General features: G+C 30.3%; 1 protein-coding gene across 1 annotated transcript; it reads right to left on the bottom strand.

Annotated features, from left to right (window-relative positions):
* Positions 1–1,884: 1,884 nt before the first annotated feature.
* Positions 1,885–7,267, bottom strand: LOC143251256 (esterase FE4-like). The gene is made up of 5 exons (XM_076502700.1): positions 7,113–7,267; positions 5,124–5,309; positions 3,051–3,244; positions 2,309–2,453; positions 1,885–1,916 (listed from the first exon to the last, which is right to left on the bottom strand). Exons 1-5 carry the CDS (start codon positions 7,150–7,152, stop codon positions 1,885–1,887), a joined length of 597 nt encoding a protein of 198 aa, XP_076358815.1. The 5' UTR covers positions 7,153–7,267.
* Between the last annotated feature and the right edge of the window lie 13,559 nt (positions 7,268–20,826).

Raw genomic sequence — 20,826 nt, 5'->3', positions numbered from 1 at the left:
TGTATAAATATAACAATACTGTCTGTTGTACGTTCACGTAACTACTTATCTATATAAATATAACAATACTGTCTGTCGTATGTTCATGTAACTACTTATCTATATAAATATAACAACACTGTCTGTTGTATGTACAAGTAACTACTTATCTATATAAATATAACAATACTGTATGTTGTACGTTCACGTAACTACTTATCTATATAAATATAACAATACTGTGTGTTGTACGTTCATGTAACTACTTATTTATATAAATATAACAATATTGTATGTTGTACGTTCATGTAACTACTTATCAATATAAATATAACAATACTCTATGTTGTACGTTCATGTAAGTACTTATTTATATAAATATAACAATACTGTATGTTGTCCGTTGATGTAACTACTTATCAAAATAAATATAACAATACTGTATTTTGTACGTTCATGTGACTACATATCTATATAAATATAACAATACTGTCTGTTGTACGTTCATGGAAATACTTATCTATATAAATATAACAATACTGTCTGTTGTTTGTTCATGTAACCACTTATCTATATAAATATAACAATACTGTTTGTTGTTTGTTCATGTAACCACTTATCTATATAAATATAACAATACTGTCTGTTGTATGTTCATGTAACTACTTATTTATATAAATATAACAATACTGTCTGTTGTATGTTCACGTAACTACTTATCTATATAAATATAACAATACTGTCTGTTGTACGTTCATGGAAATACTTATCTATATAAATATAACAATACTGTCTGTTGTTTGTTCATGTAACCACTTATCTATATAAATATAACAATACTGTTTGTTGTTTGTTCATGTAACCACTTATCTATATAAATATAACAATACTGTCTGTTGTATGTTCATGTAACTACTTATTTATATAAATATAACAATACTGTCTGTTGTATGTTCACGTAACTACTTATCTATATAAATATAACAATACTGTCTGTTGTTTGTTCATGTAACCACTTATCTATATAAATATAACAATATTGTATGTTGTCCGTTGATGTAACTACTTATCAATATAAATATAACAATACTGTATTTTGAACGTTCATGTGACTACATATCTATATAAATATAACAATACTGTCTCTTGTACGCTCATGGAAATACTTATCTATACAAATATAACAATACTGTCTGTTGTTTGTTCATGGAAATACTTCGCAACGTGTGGATGGATTCTTAATAAAGTTCATGTGGGGATTTGTTAAATTCACGAAGGGGGGTACATAAAAAATTTAATTTCATATCCGAAAATAACTTTACGTTAATGAAGAATTTATATAATTTATAAGATAATGGATTATGTGATGCCGCCATGAAAGTGCGAAAAAAACAACAACAACAATTTATATATGATAGAAGATGTGATATACCTGCATACCACAGTTTATCCAAGTTAGTTTCCTGATGACTAGAAACCCACTTAAAGTAAAAATGTATCTTAGAACGACTGATATGGTATTAATACTTTTATTGATAAGCAGAGAACAACGTTTCGACCTTCCTAGGTCATCTTCAGGTTTACAAAAATGACATCGAAATGTCGATAGGTTGTTTTCTGTTTATCAATAAAAGTGTTTTTACCCATACCAGTCGTTCTGAGATACATTTTCATCCAAGTTAGTTTGTAATAACTAATGCAACCTGAGGAGCAAAATAATAGTGTATACATGTGATATAGTTGTTGTATTCGTCACGTGACGTCCCTTCAAACTCACACATTTTCTTTTGCCAATTTTAAAGTACTTTTGGTAACAATATTTGCCCATTTATAATTCAGAGCTAATATCGGACTTATTACTACGTTTTTTTCAACCATTTTTAAACTACTTCTAAAAATAACAATCTAATCTGAATAGTTCATTTCTACAGGGTGTTCTGAAAGTCACTGTGCATTTATATATTTATTAACAGACATGTTTCAATATAGAATACAGGAGGTAAATATGAATGACAATTATAAACAATGTTGAAAGTGAACCCCGTTGACATCAACACAGGTCTGGATCCTTCTTATTTTGTTTCTAAACACCGCTATCAGTTGCTGACTTGAAATAGACTGAATAAAATATAATTACAAAACTGCACAGTGACTTTCCGAACACCCTGTATAATAATACTTACGATTTGTGATTTTAACGATGTTTAAAGTATTTCTAAAAATATTAACGTAATTTGAATAGTTTGTTTCTAAAAACTGACTTATCAGTATTGTTTTCAAACATTTGTAAGCTGCTTCTAAAAACAATAATATAATACGAAATGCTTACTGTAATATTTCAGTGAACCTTCGTTCCCCGTAACGCTAGATATAAGAGGAACTTGGTGAACGCGGTCCTGTTCGTAAGCTTGCTTTGGATGATGTATGAGGAAAGCCTGGTCAGCGTTCGTTTCAATGGTTGGGAGGAAAGTTACCTGTTGAAAAGTGATATCTCTCAATCCCACAAAGAAAGTTTGTTCATTTTTCAGATTGATAGATAATCTTAAATGTCAACAGTTTTTTTTTTAAAGTAAAATGCATAATGTACAAACGAACAAATAAATAAATAAACAATAATCGACCAGTGTTTCCATAATTTAGATAAAATACCATAACCATTATGGTTTTAACCCATTCTCTGGAAACTTTCATTTCGCTCTGGTTTTTTTTTTATATTTTAACTTTTTATAGAATCCAACTGTGAACCTGATACACAACAACAGAACAAACCTGTTTCGGTCGTTGTTAAGTGCAAACTAAACAATGAACCATCTGTACTCTACCCGCCACGTGTAGACTAGCCTAAATTATCTAAATCCTACGAAATGTTACAAAAACATTGTTAATAACGAGGGTATCGAACCTGATAATTCAATTTATTCTAATATTTTTACATTTTAGTTTAGATACACGTTCTTTTACACATGGACTTATTAATTTTGTAGTTACATGTTATTTGTGAGGTATGTTGTTAGCTTCACTTATAATTAGAATTTATTACCAATTATGTATGAAAAATAAACTTTCCTTACATTCTGGATCTGAAGTTGACTTGTTACCAGCTGCTCAGCTGTCTTGTCCTGTAAACAATCCACCATGAGTCGATTATTATTCACTGGACATTGAAAATAACGAGCTATCTTCACTGCATACTCTCGAGAACCGTTAATCAATGCCCAAGGTGCGAACCCTGATCCACTCGATGTTATAGCTCGGTGAAAATAGCCTATTGAAACAAAATTAAGGATAAAGAAAAAATACTGTACAGAACGGTGAAGTAATTACACTTATATATGTTTGTTTGTTATTGAATTTCGCGCAAAGTTACACGAGGACTATCTGCGCTAGCCGTCCCTAATTCAACAGTGTAAGACTAGAAGAAAGGAAGCTAGTTATTATCACCCACCGTCAACTCTTGGGCTACTCTTTTAACAACGAATAGTGGGATTGACCGTACCATTATAACGCCCCCACGGCGGAAAGGGCGAGCGCGTTTGGTGCAACAGAGATTCGAACCCGCGACCCTCAGATTACGAGTCGAACGACTTAACACACCTGGCCATATCAGGCTCACTAATATTTAATCGTAAAGAAGTAAGAAATATTATACTTATGAATGAATTATGCTAATATGTAATCCTAAACAAGTAAAAAATATTATACTTATGAATGAATTATGCTAATACTTAATCCTAAAGAAGTAAGAAATATTATACTTATGAATTAATTATGCTAACATGTAATCCTGAACAAGTGAGGAACGTTATATTTATTATCTCTACTTCTACAAATATTTGATTTCTAACTAATTTTAAAAAATTAATAAACACTAAACATTAATAATAATTAATGAATAAAATTAATTAACAAGTTGACGTTTTCGATCAAATCGAAATGAGAAGTGAGAAAACTTGAACAAGCAATAAATAAAATATGTCATTCTCATGATGATCTAATATGATTGAACAACGACTTCACTGTAATTATTCAGCTATGTCTACACATCATTATTACAGTACTATACAATTTGAGAAGTGTAATTATTTGTCAGATACATTCATATGTATATACATAGTTTATTTAAATCTATTATTTTGAAGTAATAATAGAATGCTTGAAGGCGATTACTTAAGTTGTGATCAATAGTGCATAAAATAAATAGAATATAAATCACAAACACCTCACTGTGTGCATTGTGTTAATGTGTATATTGTATATGTGTATTACATTGTATTTACTATTGTATTACATTGTATTTACTATTGTAACATTTCACGTAGTACGAAAGATGTTTCGGATTTTCACGAAAAGGATAACTGATCTAATGCTAATAGACTAGAATTTGGTTTGGTTTGAATTTCGTGCAAAGCTACACTAGGGCTATCTGTGCTGGCCGTCTCTAATTTGCAGTGTAAGACTAGAGAGAAGGCAGGTAGTCATCACTACCCACCGCCAACTCTTGGACTACTCTTTTACCAACGAATAGTGGGATTGACCATCACATTATAACGTTAATACTGCTGAAAGGGCTAGTATGTTTGGTGTGACGGGGATTCGAACCCGTGGTCCTCAGATTACGAGTCGAGTGTCTTAACCACTTGGCCAGATAGACGAAAGAGAAGGAAACTAGTCAACAGTCCTCGCCAACTACTCTACTCTAGAACTACTCTGGTCTCAAAATTTGGATTGGACTGTCACTCTTATACCCCTCTTTGATTCCAAAGTGGAGAGCTAATTTTGTGTCAACGAGACACCAACCATGTGTCATTAAATTCACAATCCAGGTACTCTAATTACTTGACCACGTAATAGGAAAATTGATAATTTTCAAAGTTAATTTCGTTGTTAGTTATTATTAATTTTAATTACGTGTTAATTAATATCGTTTCTTCTTGAATTCTAACATTCTACAAATAATTACGACACAGGCCGAACAGTTTAGTGATATTAGTATATAACATTTTATTATATAAACGGCACAAACTGTTCGTGGGGTATCCAATGTCTCTAACATACCATTGATACGTATTATATCTTAAACTAAAAAACTGAATACATTTCAAATAATGTATTTTTGTTTCTGGTTTCCAGATAAACGTTCCCACCTTTTGTTAATCCTGAGACCATGTGAAACGAGACCGAGGCTGCTCCAGCATCATGACCATAGATGGTGACCTTGTGAGGGTCTCCTCCGAACTTCGCGACATTTTCTTTCACCCATTTTAAGGCTAGAAATTGATCTTTAAGTCCATTATTTCCAGGAGCTTCGTCGTCGTCGGTACTGAGAAAACCTGAAGAATGACCAACATTTCACATTTTGTGAACAGAACAAGGTAGGATGTACCTTATATAACATGTTTGTTTTGATGTTAAAAAATAAAAGGTTCGCTTCAAATAAACAACCTACTGCTAAACTCAGCTATCAAAGATGTAGGGAATTGATGCAGGAATATTACGAATGAAATGTATCTAAACATGGCCGCATTTTGATTGGGTTATTTAGTTAATGATCGAGAGCTATCTAAACATGGCCGCATTTTGATTGGGTTATTTAGTTAATAATCGAGAGCTGTGTTACGTAGATTTGAAATAGACATTTCATGAACTTGTATAAATCACGTGATATCTACCATACAATGTATTGTATACGTCACTGTTGAGTAACCAATTAACAATGTCTGTCACTGCACTGTTGGTAAATGAAAAATATGACAATATACTGTGATCTTGTTATCAGTATCTATGACAACGAAAATATAATAATTTCAAAAATAGTCTTCTCACGTGCAGGAAAGTTTCCTATTTAATTTCACGAAATGCTACTTGAAGGCTGTCTGTTCTAGCCGTCTGTAATTTTGATGCGATAGACTAGAGGAAAGACAGACAGTCAACAACACCGACCGTTAGTTCTTTTACCAAAGGATACTTGGTTTGACAGTCATATTATAACTGAAAAGGCGAGTATGTTTAGTGAAAGGGTTTAAACTTGGAACACATAGATTCTGAGCCACGTGCCAGTTCATTGTTCTGTTAGTTTTATGTTTTTGTTATTTTCGAAGTGCAAAGCTATTCAATAGTCTAGCAGTGGTAGGTCCACCACAAGGAATCGAATCCCAAATCTTGTTACTGCAGGTACGTAAACTTACCGTTGGCCTACTGGGGGCCGTGTAGTAAAGAAGGAGAGATCCTAAATTTAGAAAGGAGAGCATTATTTAATACCTTTAGAACGTGGGATTGAGTCTTTAAACTTGGAAAAAATGTAAACGTAAGAAATTTTATATTAATTCCTTTAAACAGAACAGAGAGAAAATTATTTTATTTTCAGTTATGATTCTTATAATGTTAGAAAAAGATGTTATCCACGTAGGAGGAAAAAATAAGAAGATAATCGCATCAGAATAAAAAATAAATCCAGCCAGTATAAGAGAGGAATCCATTTAATATTGTATAAAACAGTAAAGTAAATAAATTCAGTCAATATAGGAGAGGAACCCATTTAATATTGTATGAAACAGTAAAGTAAAGAAATCCAGTCAATATAGGAGAGGAATCCATTTAATATTGTATGAAACAGTAAAGTAAAGAAATCCAGTCAATATAGGAGAGGAATCCATTTAATATTGTATGAAACAGTAAAGTAAAGAAATCCAGTCAATATAGGAGAGGAAACCATTTAATATTGTATGAAACATTCCACTAAAGTTGGATACGATCTTTGCCAATTTATGGTGACGTATTATTTAAAACTTTATACTGAAAGTCATTGTTTATAAACAGTTTCTTCTACTTCCAAACAAAATAATTACTGCTAGTATTTTTTGACTCTTTGTAGAATGTTCAAATCACATATAGAAATGTAAAAAACACTTTATAATACACCAAATAGTTCTTTAAAATAGGAATTCAAACATGAACTCAGAGCTTAAAGTAATGATAATTACTAATGACATAAAACTGCTATGAATGTCAAATATAGAACTTGAGCAAAAAATATACTGTTAGTTAAAACAAAATGAAAGTGTTAGCTGGCTTAACAACAACCAAACATTTCAAGGGACAAAACATAGTAACATGCACAAGCCACTGGTACTTACCTAAAATTCCCAACCTGTAATTAACGACCACTAGTACCATTTGTTTGTCCAAAAGAAACTTGGGACCAACTTCATCTTTTCCTCCATATTGAAATTCGCCCCGTGGAAGTACAATAGAACAGGAATGTTCTTACTATTTGAGTTAAGATTGGTTGGATCCTATAATGAAAACAAATGATGCCAAAAATTAATAATTATAGATATAATTCTTTATTTTAAAAGAACACACTATCAAAATATTCTGTCGCTAATAACATACAGTAAAACCATAAGCAATTTGTTTTTCCTGAACAAGATAGGGTGCAGCTTAGAAGTTGACGTGCCAAAATGTTATTGTTAGGGTCCACGATTTTCGTCTCAAGAGTGCAAAAAATCGCCATCTACACTTTGGAGTCATGAATTTATTATACGATGAACAGCTACTGGTTTATAATATTCCAAAAGTTAAACAAAGGAATTGTGGACTAATAGTTCTTCCCTTGCTCTTTCTGTTTAAAATTAGGGCCAGTTAGTGTAAGAAACCGTTATATAACTTTACAGAAATATTAGAGAAAAAATCCATAATATATTTTACTAGCATTATATTATCGCTTTGCACGAATAGCAGTTACAGTGGCCTATTAAACTATAAAATCGATATTTCAGAATGGGATAAGCAGTGAAGAGGTTATGGGATAAGTAGTGATGAGGTTATGGGATAAGTAACGAAGAGGTTATGGGATAAGCAGTGAAGAGATTATGGGATAAGCAGGGAAGAGGTTATGGGATAAGCAGGAAAAGGTTATGGATATAGCAGTGAAGAAGTTATGGGATAAGTAGTGAAGAGGTTATGGGATAAGCAGGGAAGAGGTTATGGGATAAGCAGTGAAGAGGTTATGGAATAAGCAGGGAAGAGGTTATGGGATAAGTAGTGATGAGGTTATGGGATAATTAGTGATGAGGTTATGGGATAATTAGTGATGAGGTTATGGGATAAGTAGTGATGAGGTTATGGGATAAGTAACGAAGAGGTTATGGGATAAGTAACGAACGTCTGAAAGGACTACTCTACATCTTTCTTTGTCTTCATGAAGTTCACAGTCATATTCGGTTGATTAATTCTGTACTCACACACACACTGACTGTTAAATCTTTGAATTTTTGTGTTATCTTACGTGTATGAATCGCTAGAGACGAAAAAATCATTTAATAGTTTGTAAATTAGAAAATATATAACACGGTTTACTTTAAAACACAAGTTCATTAAATAAACATTATTATAATAATACCACAAGGTCTAATCTAACTGATTACCAGTTCATTAGATAAACGTTATTATAAGAATACCATAACGTCTAATCTGACTGATTACCAGTTCATTAGATAAACGTTATTATAAGAATACCACAAGGTATAATCTGACTGATTACCAGTTCATTAGATAAACGTTATTATAAGAATACCACAAGGTATAATCTGACTGATTACCAGTTCATTAGATAAACGTTATTATAATAATACCACAACGTCTAATGAGACTGATTACCAGTTCATTAGATAAACGTTATTATAATAATACCACAACGTCTAATGAGACTCATTACAAGTTCATAAGATAAACGTTATTATAATAATACCACAAAGTCTAATGTGACTGATTACAAGTTCATAAGATAAACGTTATTATAATAATACCACAACGTCTAATGTGACTGATTACCAGTTGATTAGATAAACGTTATTATAATAATACCACAACGTGTAATGTGACTGATTACAAGTTCATAAGATAAACGTTATTATAAGAATACCACAATGTCTAATGTGACTGATTACAAGTTCATTAGATAAACGTTATTATAATAATACCACAACGTCTAATGTGACTGATTACCAGTTCATTAGATAAACGTTATTATAAGAATACCACAACGTGTAATGTGACTGATTACAAGTTCATTAGATAAACGTTATTATAATAATACCACAACGTCTAATGTGACTGATTACAAGTTTATTAGATAAACGTTATTATAAGAATACCACAACGTCTAATGTGACTGATTACCAGTTCATTAGATAAACGTTATTATAATAATACCACAACGTCTAATGTGACTGATTACAAGTTCATTAGATAAACGTTATTATAAGAATACCACAACGTCTAATGTGACTGATTACAAGTTCATTAGATAAACGTTATTATAATAATACCACAACGTCTAATGTGACTGATTACAAGTTCATAAGATAAACGTTATTATAATAATACCACAACGTCTAATGTGACTGATTACAAGTTCATTAGATAAACGTTATTATAAGAATACCACAACGTGTAATGTGACTGATTACAAGTTCATTAGATAAACGTTATTATAATAATACCACAACGTCTAATGTGACTGATTACAAGTTCATTAGATAAACGTTATTAAAATAATAACACAACGTCTAATGTGACTGATTACAAGTTCATTAGATAAACGTTATTATAATAATACCACAACGTCTAATGTGACTGATTACCAGTTCATTAGATAAACGTTATTATAAGAATACCACAACGTGTAATGTGACTGATTACAAGTTCATTAGATAAACGTTATTATAATAATACCACAACGTCTAATGTGACTGATTACAAGTTCATTAGATAAACGTTATTATAAGAATACCACAACGTCTAATGTGACTGATTACCAGTTCATTAGATAAACGTTATTATAATAATACCACAACGTCTAATGTGACTGATTACAAGTTCATAAGATAAACGTTATTATAAGAATACCACAACGTCTAATGTGACTGATTACAAGTTCATTAGATAAACGTTATTATAATAATACCACAACATCTAATGTGACTGATTACAAGTTCATAAGATAAACGTTATTATAAGAATACCACAACGTCTAATGTGACTGATTACCAGTTTATTAGATAAACATTATTATAAGAATACCACAACGTGTAATGTGACTGATTACCAGTTCATTAGATAAACGTTATTATAATAATACCACAACGTCTAATGTGACTGATTACCAGTTCATTAGATAAACGTTATTATAAGAATACCACAACGTGTAATGTGACTGATTACAAGTTCATTAGATAAACGTTATTATAAGAACACCACAACGTGTAATGTGACTGATTACCAGTTTATTAGATAAACTTTATTATAAGAATACCACAACGTCTAATGTGACTGATTACCAGTTTATTAGATAAACGTTATTATAAGAATACCACAACGTCTAATGTGACTGATTACCAGTTCATTAGATAAACGTTATTATAAGAATACCACAACGTGTAATGTGACTGATTACCAGTTCATTAGATAAACGTTATTATAAGAATACCACAACGTGTAATGTGACTGATTACAAGTTCATTAGATAAACGTTATTATAATAATACCACAACGTCTAATGTGACTGATTACAAGTTCATTAGATAAACGTTATTATAATAATACCACAACGTCTAATGTGACTGATTACCAGTTCATTAGATAAACGTTATTATAATAATACCACAACGTCTAATGTGACTGATTACAAGTTCATAAGATAAACGTTATTATAATAACAACGTCTAATGTGACTGATTACCAGTTTATTAGATAAACGTTATTATAAGAATACCACAACGTGTAATGTGACTGATTACCAGTTCATTAGATAAACGTTATTATAATAATACCACAACGTCTAATGTGACTGATTACCAGTTCATTAGATAAACGTTATTATAATAATACCACAACGTCTAATGTGACTGATTACCAGTTCATTAGATAAACGTTATTATAAGAATACCACAACGTCTAATGTGACTGATTACAGTTCATTAGATAAACGTTATTATAATAATACCACAACGTCTAATGTGACTGATTACAAGTTCATTAGATAAACGTTATTATAAGAATACCACAACGTCTAATGTGACTGATTACCAGTTCATTAGATAAACGTTATTATAATAATACCACAACGTCTAATGTGACTGATTACAAGTTCATTAGATAAACGTTATTATAAGAATACCACAACGTCTAATGTGACTGATTACAAGTTCATTAGATAAACGTTATTATAATAATACCACAACGTCTAATGTGACTGATTACCAGTTCATTAGATAAACGTTATTATAAGAATACCACAACGTGTAATGTGACTGATTACAAGTTCATTAGATAAACGTTATTATAATAATACCACAACGTCTAATGTGACTGATTACAAGTTCATTAGATAAACGTTATTATAAGAATACCACAACGTCTAATGTGACTGATTACAAGTTCATTAGATAAACGTTATTATAATAATACCACAACGTCTAATGTGACTGATTACAAGTTCATTAGATAAACGTTATTATAATAATACCACAACGTCTAATGTGACTGATTACCAGTTTATTAGATAAACGTTATTATAAGAATACCACAACGTGTAATGTGACTGATTACCAGTTCATTAGATAAACGTTATTATAATAATACCACAACGTCTAATGTGACTGATTACCAGTTCATTAGATAAACGTTATTATAAGAATACCACAACGTGTAATGTGACTGATTACAAGTTCATTAGATAAACGTTATTATAAGAATACCACAACGTGTAATGTGACTGATTACAAGTTCATTAGATAAACGTTATTATAATAATACCACAACGTCTAATGTGACTGATTACAAGTTCATTAGATAAACGTTATTATAAGAATACCACAACGTCTAATGTGACTGATTACCAGTTTATTAGATAAACGTTATTATAAGAATACCACAACGTCTAATGTGACTGATTACCAGTTTATTAGATAAACGTTATTATAAGAATACCACAACGTGTAATGTGACTGATTACCAGTTCATTAGATAAACGTTATTATAAGAATACCACAACGTGTAATGTGACTGATTACCAGTTCATTAGATAAACGTTATTATAATAATACCACAACGTCTAATGTGACTGATTACCAGTTCATTAGATAAACGTTATTATAATAATACCACAACGTCTAATGTGACTGATTACAAGTTCATTAGATAAACGTTATTATAAGAATACCACAACGTGTAATGTGACTGATTACAAGTTCATTAGATAAACGTTATTATAATAATACCACAACGTCTAATGTGACTGATTACAAGTTCATTAGATAAACGTTATTATAAGAATACCACAACGTCTAATGTGACTGATTACCAGTTCATTAGATAAACGTTATTATAAGAATACCACAACGTCTAATGTGACTGATTACCAGTTCATTAGATAAACGTTATTATAAGAATACCACAACGTGTAATGTGACTGATTACCAGTTCATTAGATAAACGTTATTATAATAATACCACAACGTGTAATGTGACTGATTACAAGTTCATTAGATAAACGTTATTATAATAATACCACAACGTCTAATGTGACTGATTACAAGTTCATTAGATAAACGTTATTATAATAATACCACAACGTCTAATGTGACTGATTACCAGTTCATTAGATAAACGTTATTATAAGAATACCACAACGTCTAATGTGACTGATTACCAGTTCATTAGATAAACGTTATTATAATAATACCACAACGTCTAATGTGACTGATTACAAGTTCATTAGATAAACGTTATTATAATAATACCACAACGTCTAATGTGACTGATTACCAGTTTATTAGATAAACGTTATTATAAGAATACCACAACGTGTAATGTGACTGATTACCAGTTCATTAGATAAACGTTATTATAAGAATACCACAACGTCTAATGTGACTGATTACCAGTTCATTAGATAAACGTTATTATAAGAATACCACAACGTCTAATGTGACTGATTACCAGTTCATTAGATAAACGTTATTATAATAATGTGACTGATTACACAAGATAAACGTTATTATAAGAATACCACAACGTCTAATGTGACTGATTACCAGTTCATTAGATAAACGTTATTATAAGAATACCACAACGTCTAATGTGACTGATTACCAGTTCATTAGATAAACGTTATTATAATAATACCACAACGTCTAATGTGACTGATTACCAGTTCATTAGATAAACGTTATTATAATAATACCACAACGTCTAATGTGACTGATTACCAGTTCATTAGATAAACGTTATTATAAGAATACCACAACGTCTAATGTGACTGATTACCAGTTCATTAGATAAACGTTATTATAATAATACCACAACGTCTAATGTGACTGATTACAAGTTCATTAGATAAACGTTATTATAATAATACCACAACGTCTAATGTGACTGATTACAAGTTCATTAGATAAACGTTATTATAAGAATACCACAACGTCTAATGTGACTGATTACAAGTTCATTAGATAAACGTTATTATAAGAATACCACAACGTAATGTGACTGATTACAAGTTCATTAGATAAACGTTATTATAAGAATACCACAACGTCTAATGTGACTGATTACAAGTTCATTAGATAAACGTTATTATAATAATACCACAACGTCTAATGTGACTGATTACCAGTTCATTAGATAAACGTTATTATAAGAATACCACAACGTTAATGTGACTGATTACCAGTTCATTAGATAAACGTTATTATAAGAATACACAACGTCTAATGTGACTGATTACCAGTTCATTAGATAAACGTTATTATAATAATACCACAACGTAATTACCAGTTCATTAGATAAACGTTATTATAAGAATACCACAACGTGTAATGTGACCACATTAGATAAACGTTATTATAATAATACCACAACGTCTAATGTGACTGATTACAAGTTCATTAGATAAACGTTATTATAATAATACCACAACGTCTAATGTGACTGATTACAAGTTCATTAGATAAACGTTATTATAATAATACCACAACGTCTAATGTGACTGATTACAAGTTCATTAGATAAACGTTATTATAAGAATACCACAACGTCTAATGTGACTGATTACCAGTTCATTAGATAAACGTTATTATAAGAATACCACAACGTGACTGATTACCAGTTCATTAGATAAACGTTATTATAAGAATACCACAACGTCTAATGTGACTGATTACCAGTTCATTAGATAAACGTTATTATAATAATACCACAACGTCTAATGTGACTGATTACCAGTTCATTAGATAAACGTTATTATAATAATACCACAACGTCTAATGTGACTGATTACCAGTTCATTAGATAAACGTTATTATAAGAATACCACAACGTGTAATGTGACTGATTACAAGTTCATTAGATAAACGTTATTATAATAATACCACAACGTCTAATGTGACTGATTACAAGTTCATTAGATAAACGTTATTATAAGAATACCACAACGTCTAATGTGACTGATTACCAGTTCATTAGATAAACGTTATTATAAGAATACCACAACGTCTAATGTGACTGATTACCAGTTCATTAGATAAACGTTATTATAAGAATACCACAACGTCTAATGTGACTGATTACCAGTTCATTAGATAAACGTTATTATAAGAATACCACAACGTCTAATGTGACTGATTACCAGTTCATTAGATAAACGTTATTATAATAATACCACAACGTCTAATGTGACTGATTACAAGTTCATTAGATAAACGTTATTATAATAATACCACAACGTCTAATGTGACTGATTACCAGTTCATTAGATAAACGTTATTATAATAATACATTAATGTGACTGATTACAAGTTCATTAGATAAACGTTATTATAAGAATACCACAACGTCTAATGTGACTGATTACCAGTTCATTAGATAAACGTTATTATAAGAATACCACAACGTCTAATGTGACTGATTACCAGTTCATTAGATAAACGTTATTATAATAATACCACAACGTCTGAATGTGACTGATTACCAGTTCATTAGATAAACGTTATTATAATAATACCACAACGTCTAATGTGACTGATTACAAGTTCATTAGATAAACGTTATTATAAGAATACCACAACGTCTAATGTGACTGATTACAAGTTCATTAGATAAACGTTATTATAAGAATACCACAACGTCTAATGTGACTGATTACCAGTTCATTAGATAAACGTTATTATAAGAATACCACAACGTCTAATGTGACTGATTACCAGTTCATTAGATAAACGTTATTATAATAATACCACAACGTCTAATGTGACTGATTACAAGTTCATTAGATAAACGTTATTATAAGAATACCACAACGTCTAATGTGACTGATTACCAGTTCATTAGATAAACGTTATTATAATAATACCACAACGTCTAATGTGACTGATTACAAGTTCATTAGATAAACGTTATTATAATAATACCACAACGTCTAATGTGACTGATTACCAGTTCATTAGATAAACGTTATTATAATAATACCACAACGTCTAATGTGACTGATTACAAGTTCATTAGATAAACGTTATTATAATAATACCACAACGTCTAATGTGACTGATTACCAGTTTATTAGATAAACGTTATTATAAGAATACCACAACGTGTAATGTGACTGATTACAAGTTCATTAGATAAACGTTATTATAAGAATACCACAACGTGTAATGTGACTGATTACAAGTTCATTAGATAAACGTTATTATAATAATACCACAACGTCTAATGTGACTGATTACAAGTTCATTAGATAAACGTTATTATAAGAATACCACAACGTCTAATGTGACTGATTACCAGTTTATTAGATAAACGTTATTATAAGAATACCACAACGTCTAATGTGACTGATTACCAGTTTATTAGATAAACGTTATTATAAGAATACCACAACGTGTAATGTGACTGATTACCAGTTCATTAGATAAACGTTATTATAAGAATACCACAACGTGTAATGTGACTGATTACCAGTTCATTAGATAAACGTTATTATAAGAATACCACAACGTCTAATGTGACTGATTACAAGTTCATTAGATAAACGTTATTATAATAATACCACAACGTCTAATGTGACTGATTACCAGTTCATTAGATAAACGTTATTATAATAATACCACAACGTCTAATGTGACTGATTACAAGTTCATTAGATAAACGTTATTATAATAATACCACAACGTCTAATGTGACTGATTACAAGTTCATTAGATAAACGTTATTATAAGAATACCACAACGTCTAATGTGACTGATTACCAGTTCATTAGATAAACGTTATTATAAGAATACCACAACGTCTAATGTGACTGATTACCAGTTCATTAGATAAACGTTATTATAAGAATACCACAACGTCTAATGTGACTGATTACCAGTTCATTAGATAAACGTTATTATAAGAATACCACAACGTCTAATGTGACTGATTACCAGTTCATTAGATAAACGTTATTATAATAATACCACAACGTCTAATGTGACTGATTACCAGTTCATTAGATAAACGTTATTATAAGAATACCACAACGTGTAATGTGACTGATTACCAGTTCATTAGATAAACGTTATTATAATAATACCACAACGTGTAATGTGACTGATTACCAGTTCATTAGATAAACGTTATTATAATAATACCACAACGTGTAATGTGACTGATTACAAGTTCATTAGATAAACGTTATTATAAGAATACCACAACGTCTAATGTGACTGATTACAAGTTCATTAGATAAACGTTATTATAATAATACCACAACGTCTAATGTGACTGATTACAAGTTCATTAGATAAACGTTATTATAATAATACCACAACGTCTAATGTGACTGATTACCAGTTTATTAGATAAACGTTATTATAAGAATACCACAACGTCTAATGTGACTGATTACCAGTTCATTAGATAAACGTTATTATAATAATACCACAACGTCTAATGTGACTGATTACAAGTTCATTAGATAAACGTTATTATAATAATACCACAACGTCTAATGTGACTGATTACCAGTTTATTAGATAAACGTTATTATAAGAATACCACAACGTGTAATGTGACTGATTACCAGTTCATTAGATAAACGTTATTATAATAATACCACAACGTCTAATGTGACTGATTACAAGTTCATTAGATAAACGTTATTATAAGAATACCACAACGTGTAATGTGACTGATTACAAGTTCATTAGATAAACGTTATTATAAGAATACCACAACGTCTAATGTGACTGATTACAAGTTCATTAGATAAACGTTATTATAAGAATACCACAACGTCTAATGTGACTGATTACCAGTTCATTAGATAAACGTTATTATAAGAATACCACAACGTCTAATGTGACTGATTACCAGTTCATTAGATAAACGTTATTATAAGAATACCACAACGTCTAATGTGACTGATTACCAGTTCATTAGATAAACGTTATTATAAGAATACCACAACGTCTAATGTGACTGATTACCAGTTCATTAGATAAACGTTATTATAAGAATACCACAACGTCTAATGTGACTGATTACCAGTTCATTAGATAAACGTTATTATAATAATACCACAACGTCTAATGTGACTGATTACAAGTTCATTAGATAAACGTTATTATAATAATACCACAACGTCTAATGTGACTGATTACAAGTTCATTAGATAAACGTTATTATAATAATACCACAACGTCTAATGTGACTGATTACCAGTTCATTAGATAAACGTTATTATAAGAATACCACAACGTGTAATGTGACTGATTACAAGTTCATTAGATAAACGTTATTATAAGAATACCACAACGTCTAATGTGACTGATTACAAGTTCATTAGATAAACGTTATTATAATAATACCACAACGTCTAATGTGACTGATTACAAGTTCATTAGATAAACGTTATTATAAGAATACCACAACGTCTAATGTGACTGATTACAAGTTCATTAGATAAACGTTATTATAATAATACCACAACGTCTAATGTGACTGATTACAAGTTCATTAGATAAACGTTATTATAAGAATACCACAACGTCTAATGTGACTGATTACCAGTTCATTAGATAAACGTTATTATAATAATACCACAACGTCTAATGTGACTGATTACAAGTTCATTAGATAAACGTTATTATAATAATACCACAACGTCTAATGTGACTGATTACCAGTTTATTAGATAAACGTTATTATAAGAATACCACAACGTCTAATGTGACTGATTACCAGTTCATTAGATAAACGTTATTATAATAATACCACAACGTCTAATGTGACTGATTACCAGTTCATTAGATAAACGTTATTATAAGAATACCACAACGTGTAATGTGACTGATTACAAGTTCATTAGATAAACGTTATTATAAGAATACCACAACGTCTAATGTGACTGATTACAAGTTCATTAGATAAACGTTATTATAAGAATACCACAACGTCTAATGTGACTGATTACCAGTTCATTAGATAAACGTTATTATAAGAATACCACAACGTCTAATGTGACTGATTACCAGTTCATTAGATAAACGTTATTATAATAATACCACAACGTCTAATGTGACTGATTACAAGTTCATTAGATAAACGTTATTATAAGAATACCACAACGTCTAATGTGACTGATTACCAGTTCATTAGATAAACGTTATTATAATAATACCACAACGTCTAATGTGACTGATTACAAGTTCATTAGATAAACGTTATTATAATAATACCACAACGTCTAATGTGACTGATTACCAGTTTATTAGATAAACGTTATTATAATAATACCACAACGTCTAATGTGACTGATTACCAGTTCATTAGATAAACGTTATTATAATAATACCACAACGTCTAATGTGACTGATTACCAGTTCATTAGATAAACGTTATTATAAGAATACCACAACGTGTAATGTGACTGATTACAAGTTCATTAGATAAACGTTATTATAAGAATACCACAACGTGTAATGTGACTGATTACAAGTTCATTAGATAAACGTTATTATAATAATACCACAACGTCTAATGTGACTGATTACAAGTTCATTAGATAAACGTTATTATAAGAATACCACAACGTCTAATGTGACTGATTACCAGTTTATTAGATAAACGTTATTATAAGAATACCACAACGTCTAATGTGACTGATTACCAGTTCATTAGATAAACGTTATTATAAGAATACCACAACGTGTAATGTGACTGATTACCAGTTCATTAGATAAACGTTATTATAAGAATACCACAACGTCTAATGTGACTGATTACCAGTTCATTAGATAAACGTTATTATAAGAATACCACAACGTCTAATGTGACTGATTACAAGTTCATTAGATAAACGTTATTATAATAATACCACAACGTCTAATGTGACTGATTACAAGTTCATTAGATAAACGTTATTATAATAATACCACAACGTCTAATGTGACTGATTACAAGTTCATTAGATAAACGTTATTATAAGAATACCACAACGTCTAATGTGACTGATTACCAGTTCATTAGATAAACGTTATTATAAGAATACCACAACGTCTAATGTGACTGATTACCAGTTCATTAGATAAACGTTATTATAAGAATACCACAACGTGTAATGTGACTGATTACCAGTTCATTAGATAAACGTTATTATAAGAATACCACAACGTCTAATGTGACTGATTACCAGTTCATTAGATAAACGTTATTATAATAATACCACAACGTCTAATGTGACTGATTACCAGTTCATTAGATAAACGTTATTATAATAATACCACAACGTCTAATGTGACTGATTACCAGTTCATTAGATAAACGTTATTATAAGAATACCACAACGTGTAATGTGACTGATTACCAGTTCATTAGATAAACGTTATTATAATAATACCACAACGTCTAATGTGACTGATTACCAGTTCATTAGATAAACGTTATTATAAGAATACCACAACGTGTAATGTGACTGATTACAAGTTCATTAGATAAACGTTATTATAAGAATACCACAACGTCTAATGTGACTGATTACAAGTTCATTAGATAAACGTTATTATAATAATACCACAACGTCTAATGTGACTGATTACAAGTTCATTAGATAAACGTTATTATAAGAATACCACAACGTCTAATGTGACTGATTACCAGTTTATTAGATAAACGTTATTATAAGAATACCACAACGTCTAATGTGACTGATTACCAGTTCATTAGATAAACGTTATTATAAGAATACCACAACGTCTAATGTGACTGATTACCAGTTCATTAGATAAACGTTATTATAATAATACCACAACGTCTAATGTGACTGATTACCAGTTCATTAGATAAACGTTATTATAAGAATACCACAACGTCTAATGTGACTGATTACCAGTTCATTAGATAAACGTTATTATAATAATACCACAACGTCTAATGTGACTGATTACCAGTTCATTAGATAAACGTTATTATAATAATACCACAACGTGTAATGTGACTGATTACAAGTTCATTAGATAAACGTTATTATAATAATACCACAACGTCTAATGTGACTGATTACAAGTTCATTAGATAAACGTTATTATAAGAATACCACAACGTCTAATGTGACTGATTACAAGTTCATTAGATAAACGTTATTATAATAATACCACAACGTCTAATGTGACTGATTACAAGTTCATTAGATAAACGTTATTATAATAATACCACAACGTCTAATGTGACTGATTACCAGTTCATTAGATAAACGTTATTATAAGAATACCACAACGTCTAATGTGACTGATTACAAGTTCATTAGATAAA

The sequence above is a fragment of the Tachypleus tridentatus genome, chromosome 5, assembly GCF_004210375.1.
Source record: "Tachypleus tridentatus isolate NWPU-2018 chromosome 5, ASM421037v1, whole genome shotgun sequence".
Classification (NCBI taxonomy): Eukaryota; Metazoa; Arthropoda; class Merostomata; order Xiphosura; family Limulidae; genus Tachypleus; species Tachypleus tridentatus.
Note: the sequence above shows the minus strand (reverse complement) of the source record. Positions and strands in the feature narration are given on the sequence as shown.